The following is an 8,462-nucleotide window of genomic DNA, read 5'->3' as shown; positions in this document are numbered from 1 at the left end:
GACATTGCAACCTCGCCCAGTCGGTTGTTTCTATCAGCATAATCAACTTGACCTTTTGGTTGGTAAAAAAAGTCTTTGGACTCATCATGTCCTGTGTAGAAAGGTTTTACGAACTGCTTTGTACACCATGCGCCATACTATTTCCACCTCGCAGTTTGCAGGTGTGCATCACGAGCGCGTCAGGTCTAATGAGGCCAGCCAACAGTCAAAACAGCGACAACACGTGACAGTGAGTGACACACGCACCGCTCCCATTGGCCCCCGCGCGACCAATCAGATCTCACGATTCGCAAGCCCTGATTTAATTCCTTGTTACGCAAATTTATAGACGGCGAAGACGCACGAACAAATGGTTTACACGGCATGACGCTGGTGTCGGAGATAGGTTGCCATGGCGACGGTGATGCTAGGAAGTGTCAGGGATATGTAGCGCGATTGGTGATTTGGTGTGCAGTTTCAATCTTTTGTGTTGAATGTTTTCAATTAAGTATATATATATAATATATATATAAACAATTAGCTATGGATGACGTGCCTAGGCCTAGAGTCTACCCATTCCATTTAAACAAGACGTGGAAATAGGGGTTTCTCAAACAAAACCGATTTTCAGTGGAAACCGCGCGTCATTTCATTAAACCCATTGAAGGGAGTTTACAGTGAAGTGGCATCCTCAGGCGCAAATTACTCAGTGGGCAATTACACCAGCCGCTAAAGCTTGCGAATGTAAATTCTTTGACTCCACACTATCCAGTAAGCAGCTGGTTTCTGTACTCTTTGTAGACCAGAAATTGTTGTTTGCAGAAAGTACTCGAAGTTGGAAAAGTGCTTCACATTGTCTAATCTTCTCTTCCTTTTCCACCTTTAGTGGTTAGTGTTACCTTATCCAGTTCTGCTCAGTGATCACTCTGGATGTTCCTGGTCTCCTCGATGGATTCGCATTCACGACCTCAAACGCAGGCAGCAGGTGGTCACCAGCGATGTCTGATGCGTCTCAACCCGACGTGGACAGTCGCAAGGAGCCACATGGTACCATTATGCCACAAGGAACTTCTATGCCACGAGGCATCATTATGCCACAAGGAACCTCAATGCCACAAGGAACCTCTATGCCTCAAAGAGACTCTATGCCACAAGGAACCCCTATGCCACAAGGAACTTTTATGCCACAAGAAATGTCTATGCCACAAGGAACCTCTATGCCTCAAGGAGACGCTATGCCACAAGGAACCTCTATGCCTCAAGTAGACTCTATGCCACAAGGACCCGCTTTGCCTCAAGGAGACTCTATGCCGCCACAAGGAACCTCTATGCCTCAAGGAGACGCTATGCCACAAGGACCCGCTTTGCCTCAAGGAGACTCTATGCCGCCACAAGGAAGCTCTATGCCTCAAGGAGACGCTATGCCACAAGGAACCTCTATGCCTCAAGGGGACTCCATGCCACAAGGAACCTCTATGCCTCAAGGAGACTCTATGCCGCCACAAGGAACCTCTATGCCTCAAGGACTCTATGCCGCCACAAGGAACCTCTATGCCTCAAGGAGACTCCATGCCACAAGGAACCTCTATGCCTCAAGGAGACTCTATGCCGCCACAAGGAACCTCTATGCCTCAAGGACTCTATGCCGCCACAAGGAACCTCTATGCCTCAAGGAGACTCCATGCCACAAGGAACCTCTATGCCTCAAGGAGACTCTATGCCACAAGGAACCTCTATGCCTCAAGGAGACTCTATGCCACAAGGAACCCCTATGCCTCAAGGATACTCTATGCCACAAGGAACCTCTATGCCTCAAGGAGACTCTATGCCACAAGGAACCTTTTATGCCTCAAGGAGACTATGCCACAAGGAGACTCTATGCCACAAGGAACCTCTATGCCTCAAGGAGACTCTATACCACAAGGAACCTCTATGCCCCAAGGAACCACTATGCCTCAAGGAACCTCTATGCCTCAAGGAGACTCTATGCCACAAGGAACCTCTATGCCTCAAGGAGACTCTTCATCAGCTGTTTCCTCGTCCATTAACAGTTTCTTATCTTAGAACTCGCGACGCCCTCAACTCCTTCTTGTTGATAGGCATAGAGTTAAGACAGTCTATTGAGCGCTCTACTCTCCATATCCTCCCTATTGTTGGGTTTCGATTAGATTTAATAATAAATGTTAATGTTTGTTTCTTTAGTTTAGCTGTGTTATATATTTTTGTATCTAATTTTGAACGGTTTTCAGTAATCTGTCTAATATAGGATGCGATTTCAAGTCTACTGATATTCGGGCCCACTACTAATGGTAGTTCTACCAACTAATTCCTTACCTGTTGTCATAGCTCGTTGACAGGGTCCTCTCCTTTTCCTGAAGGCCCAGACGTAGCTGCATCTCCAAGTCGCCTTTGCCTCCCATCACCCATCACCTTGCCTGAAAAGACATTGAGGCGTAAAATTCTATACAGTTACCTACAAAACAAAGCTCCAATCTGTACATTCAATAAAACACACAAATTAGGCAATTCTCGCGTTTTTCACTTTTCAGTAGTTTTTTTTTTATTTCCCACAAAGCGGACTTTCAACCCAAAACCTCACAAATGAACAATTAACATCAAACATCGTGTACGCGTTAAACGAGTTTGCAACACTGACTGTATATAGTCTATAGACCAGCTGTTGAATTGTCCACAGCACAGACTACAGTTGATTCCTAAAATCGTTTGGTGGTTAAAAGAATGGTTAGGGTTTTAGTCAAATTGATACAAACAATGTAGTTATACAAAAATAGTATGCTGAACAATATTTTTCGTCATATTGCAACATTATTTAAGCAAACTAAGTTACAAGACGAAAATACTTCCCATGTAAAGATAGCCTCTCAGAACAACTTCTAACTTGTTTTTAATTTTGCTAATCCAAATAAGCAGCTAAAGTTATTATTCAGCTAGCTTAGTTGTTATTCAGTTAGTGATTCAATCATTTCATCTATTACGATTGTGTTATTATACATTATACTATCGATATGTTGAACTATTGATAAGAATGCCCGATAACTGATTAAATCAATCGATACCTAATGTCTATTTATTATTTTCGTGTAAACAATATGACGCTCTTCGTAAGAAGAAAGAAAACCGTCCTTGTACAGCCAGATGACGGTGCCACACAGGCACCGAAATTAGTTGTTTTTACAACAACGTTGGATTGCTTAATAGCAGCTGGTATTTGAACCTTTTTTTAATATTCATAGAGGGTAAAGTGGCCTAGTAAAAATCTTCACTTGTTAATAATTTCGTTTTACAACAACGTTGTAGAATATGATCATGTAGTGAAGAGATACGCCATCATGGCATTAACAAGACCACAATAAGTAGGAAAAGTTAGTTAATTATAAATAGAGGCTGGCCAAAAATGCAACGACATTTTCCGGTGAAGGATGGGGACGCTCTGTTACTGCTCTGAAGACGGCTATCTGCAACGAGGCCGAAACATCAGCTCAAATTACGGTATCAATTGTATGATGTAGTGTGAACGCGTACACTTTACTATTAGGGATATTTATATTTTTATTTTTTGTATTTATCGATAAAACACAATAACATCTCAAAACGTAACTTAAGATCACTTTAGCTGACTCCCAACAACTTTAAGCAACTCACAGGTCATTAAACTTTACAGTTAGTAATTTAAATTCCTCAAAACAGCTTAGTAAAAATAAAGAGGCACTATTTTAAATCGCAACTATAAACGTTCTCCCTCGAGTTCAAACCAGTCAAGCCCTTCTCAAGGTTTTTGTGTTTGCAAGTACCAGCCAAGATCAAGGAGGTTGTAAAATATTCTTGAGTAAGCATCAAGCCAAGATCCTTATCTCCATTCATGGACGTCTTGGCGGGCAGATAAAGGCAACTGATAAGGAGTTCTCATTAAGATAAGACGCCTTCTTCGTGGACCCTCCCTCCCATGTCTTGTTATAACTTTCTCAATCTGAAATGCCATCAACATCTTTGAAAGGGTTCCCCATCTTCTCCCCTTTATACACTCTTGAAGAGATTTTTAGATGCATTTCATCATATCGTATTGTTTTGAAAATTTTTCCTCCACTAGATACATTATATTTTTTAGGATGAAAGAAAATGTGCTGAGGTTTACCTACCCAAAGATTTTTGGGACTAATGTTCTTAACGATTTAATAGAGCTGATACACCCGTTGTTGGATTATTTTCATCATTGGCGAACTACTATTTTTTTTAACGCCATATTTATTTACTAACACAATTTATTAGAATATGAATTTTATAACCAATCACTGTTGATTGAGCAGAACTGTTTTGATTAATATACAACTTCCTAGTCAGATTCCAAGATCGAGAAAATAATACCCAGCACACTATTGCCTACTTTTATATGGATAACATAAAGCTAATAAAGCCAATTTTTGGTACCGGTACTACACATTTATCTCGAACAATTCACTAAAATCTTATTCAGTTAGAAAATGTCCAATGTGCCGGTGAATTTCCGTATGTGTTCAAATATAACAGTTGCCCTATCCCTGTAAGTATAAGGTGACAAGTCGTTTGCTGTTTTCCAAAGATGATGTATTCAAGTTACTTTGGATTTTGGAATTACCTATTCTTGATATCGTAATATAGTCATGTAATAACAATAATTTATTCTCGTGATATACTACTAGAAGTATTTAACTAGTGTTAACAAACTGCTTAATTTTGTTGGACAAACATTTGGTCAACTTACGTCGTGAAATCCATGTTTTTAATAGTAAACTTTGATTTGTGGTAACGAATATTTTTTGTAATATATTCATCAAAATATAATGTATAGTCATGATGTACAATATATACCAAATGAGCACAACTTTCGTTGTGCTAATTAAATGAGGCTACTGACCGTTGTAATACAGTATTGGACGATGTTAACTTCTTTAGTTTTTCCAAAGATCGGAGTTTTCGAATAAAATACTTTGGTTATGTTTTGGGGGGTCGCTTACTGTTAATGATCATCGTAACAAAACAGTTAACATCGGTAGTAAACAATGAATGAAACAACCGTGCCATATGTTGTTCGCATGCTATTCACTGTGTGCTGGACAAAGTTTGAGGTTTTTGAGTAGACGGATCACCTTCTCTAAATCTATACTTATAAAAGTCAAATGCCACTCACTCACTGATCACTATATCTGAACAACTACAAGCCATAACAACTCAGGCATTGGCATGGAGGTTCCAATCAAGGTGTGCAATAAGAAGCGTTTCCAATAAATCCCATCAGGGCTCTGCCCCAGTGGCTTTTAAAGTTCCCATATTATCCTTAAAGATTTGTTAACATTTAAACAAATGAATACTTCTGAATCTTCACTATTAATTCAGGGAACTGCTGGTTATATTTTATTGCATAAAATGAAACTATTTACATTATTTGTGTGGCTTGAAAAAGTGTTTAACCACATAACTCATTTTTAATAGTTAAATGGATTTTAAAAACAAGAAATATATGCCCTAGTCAGGTTGAAATTTAACTTTTTAATTTAAATTTTCGTGAGCGAAGCCATGTTGTTTGCTAGTATTGTAATATAAAATCGACATGAAACAATATTATACAATTAAAGACGTATGCAACTTGTGTTAAATGGCTGCTGAACATTGTGATATTTGACAAGACATTGTTTTCTGTTAACACTGAGCAGACGAGAATATGTCAGACGTTTAACAAACAAGGTTATCGATGGTGCCAAGAGTTGGGAGGGAGGATTGAAGATAAGGAACAAACAAGATAAACAGCTGATAAGCACGTACAGAGATAACAAACGTTGTTGTACTTCGTCTTTGCCACTGCCATACTGTTTAACTGATCTATAAAACTGTATCTTTTGTAATACTGTAGTAGTGCTGTATTGTTCTAGTAATCATGGTAGTGCTCTACTAAACAATCTCTTTGCAGTATATTGTGGACATAAAACTGTATTCTTAAACCCGCTGAAAAAATCATGCCATGCATTAATGGCTGTTTGATAATATTCAGCCGTAATTTACTACAACCTGATAAATGTACAAGTCATTCACACTGTCGAATTTTCGGTCTGGTCATCGGAAGACCACGTCGTTGAGCGTTGTTTTGAGAGCCCGCCAACACCTTAATTTTGGACCAATTTTTATGATAAATTGTCAAATTGGTGTAAATTTTATCAACATTTCAATAACATCGATCATATTGGCTTTAGGTGAATATGTGTTCCACGTGTAGCACTTATTTTGTATACAAATGTACATGTATTTCTTATGGAAGAAGTATTTGAATAAGATATTGATTATCTTTAAATGGTTGAACCGGAATAGTTACATCATATACTTTTCTTGAAGGAAATTTAATCTTCTTTAATTTCCTAATTTAGTATAGATTACAAACAGTTGATAGTTTACGAGATATTTAGGAAAACCTAAAAATTGTACCTTACAGCGACCATTTTTGACGCCAGCTTGGATTAGAAAAAATGACACCCTATTTTTTTAGATTACCATCATCTTGCAAAATATATTAAGTTTTTGCCTTAAAAAAAATTAAAACTAACATTTTATGAAAATGAGCGTTATTTCCGCGTAAAACAGTTTAGTCCAAACACTAGAACTGTTTAACTACAACACACCAACTTAAGAATATAACTTATTTTTTTGCGTAGTTGGTTTAGTTATCTCCAAAACATTAATATTTGACCATAATAAACACTTGTTGTATGTTGATGTAAAAAATAGTATATTACGTTACTAGTCCGGAAAATATGTGTTTACCAGACTAGTAGCGATATGGTTGTTCCTTCCTGAGCCGCGCGAGACGAAGTCGAGTACGGGATTACCATACGCAGTGGCATTGGCGTATCCAGGGGAGGGGGTAGTTTAAGGATTTGATTTAGCCCCTTGACCTTGGAAATTCTTTTTCAACAATTCAAAAAACTTTTTCTCCCTAAGTAGCCTAAAAACGTGAGTTTACAGGTCTCACATTATTTACAAAACTCCCCCAGATCCCCCGGTTTAACCCCCCCCCTCCTTAGGTTCAATCCTAGTTACGCATGTCCATACGAGTACGGTTAACACATTTTGGACGAGTTAAGTATGATATTTTTTGTCATACTACTCTAAACTAATATAACTATTAAAGATCTGTTCAAATCCGTTATACATATATGTATAGTAGAACCTTGATAAGAAGACCCTCGATAACAAGTGGCCCTTGATAACAAGGGTCTTCAAATCCCCTTAAAATTATTTTACCCCTAATAACATGTTATTACAAACCTCGATAAGAAGTCAACCTTGATAACAAGTCTTATTTTACAATCCCAATGAGAGTCTTGTTATCGAGGTTCTACTGTATGTGTATTCCCACCAACGAGATGGCCAATCACTACTCATAACCTCTAATACGGTTATGTTTTCATTTATTGATTCGTCGACTTTTTGCCAATTATAATCTGGTGTCCGGTAAAAATGCATTACACTACAGGACATCCCATTTAATTCATCAGTAAAGACATCCCATTTAATTAAACAGGCGGCAAACACCTGTTTACGTACTAATTTAATGCTTGGAAAGTATATTAAGACAATGAAGTGTGGCGAAATAGTTATTTGTGTAACTAGTGGTGAAAGTGGCACTTTGCTGCACACGAGAGCAATGTTTACGCACGAGCCGCAGGCGAGTGTGGAATGATCTCGAGTGCAGCAAAGGCCTTTTTCACTCGTGTTACACATTATATTTTTCCTACAGTCACTATAAAGCATATAAATAATTAGTCTTTCAAACACTATGCAACACGTTTTTAGGTTCAGCTGGCAACACAAATGGTGCCCTAGAGAAAGTAGTACACCCGCGGTCAATATCACTCCGCTATTTTTCCTCGGCAAGAAATGTGCTCCGCGGTTTGAGAATATAGTTCCGTATGTTTTTGTAATTTGAAGTGGTTTCCGCGCCTAAAAAAATGCTTAAAAGGTATTTTCTTGTTTATTAAGATCGTAGGAAGGTTTTAAAAACGTTTAAAAGAAAAGTCCAGAAAGTTCAGAAATACCGAAACTATAAACACGAAATGACAGGTTAAATCGTAGTTATAATAGTCAATCAGCTGCTCATAGTATAATTATCTTTAAGTGTTGCCAACCTATTTCCAAGCGTACACGGATTACGTGCATAATTGAACCACGTTGTTTTGTGTTGTTTAGTTGGAATCCTGATGTGCGGCAAAGTATAAACCGTACGGCAAAGTATAAACCGTACGGCAAAGTATAAATATGCAGCAATTAGCAGCTTTCTGTACTATAAACAGTACAAGGAAGCCAACTTTGTCGGGTGACTGTAGGAAAAACTAATTAAAGTAGACTGTAAGTGTAAAACAAAACTATGGAATCAGGTTTCGGCTTATGTATTTTTTAAATGTTCGTTTTTTTTATTAAAAGGCTTTTTAAAGTAGGAT

The 8,462-nt window shown here is 38.1% G+C and overlaps 1 protein-coding gene across 1 annotated transcript in view; it reads right to left on the bottom strand.

Annotated features, from left to right (window-relative positions):
- Positions 1-2,324: 2,324 nt before the first annotated feature.
- LOC129001721 (zinc finger protein neuro-d4-like) overlaps positions 2,325-8,462 on the bottom strand; it is a 78,670-nt gene continuing 72,532 nt past the window's right edge. The window contains exon 14 of the mRNA XM_054429120.1: positions 2,325-2,414. Coding sequence (XP_054285095.1) covers positions 2,406-2,414 — 9 coding nt within the window. The 3' untranslated portion in view covers positions 2,325-2,405. The remainder of the gene's footprint in view (positions 2,415-8,462) is intronic.

This window comes from Macrosteles quadrilineatus, unplaced genomic scaffold (genome assembly GCF_028750875.1).
Source record: "Macrosteles quadrilineatus isolate MER2022 unplaced genomic scaffold, UCM_ALF_1.0 Scaffold_8__2_contigs__length_117827958, whole genome shotgun sequence".
NCBI lineage: Eukaryota > Metazoa > Arthropoda > Insecta > Hemiptera > Cicadellidae > Macrosteles > Macrosteles quadrilineatus.
Note: the sequence above shows the minus strand (reverse complement) of the source record. Positions and strands in the feature narration are given on the sequence as shown.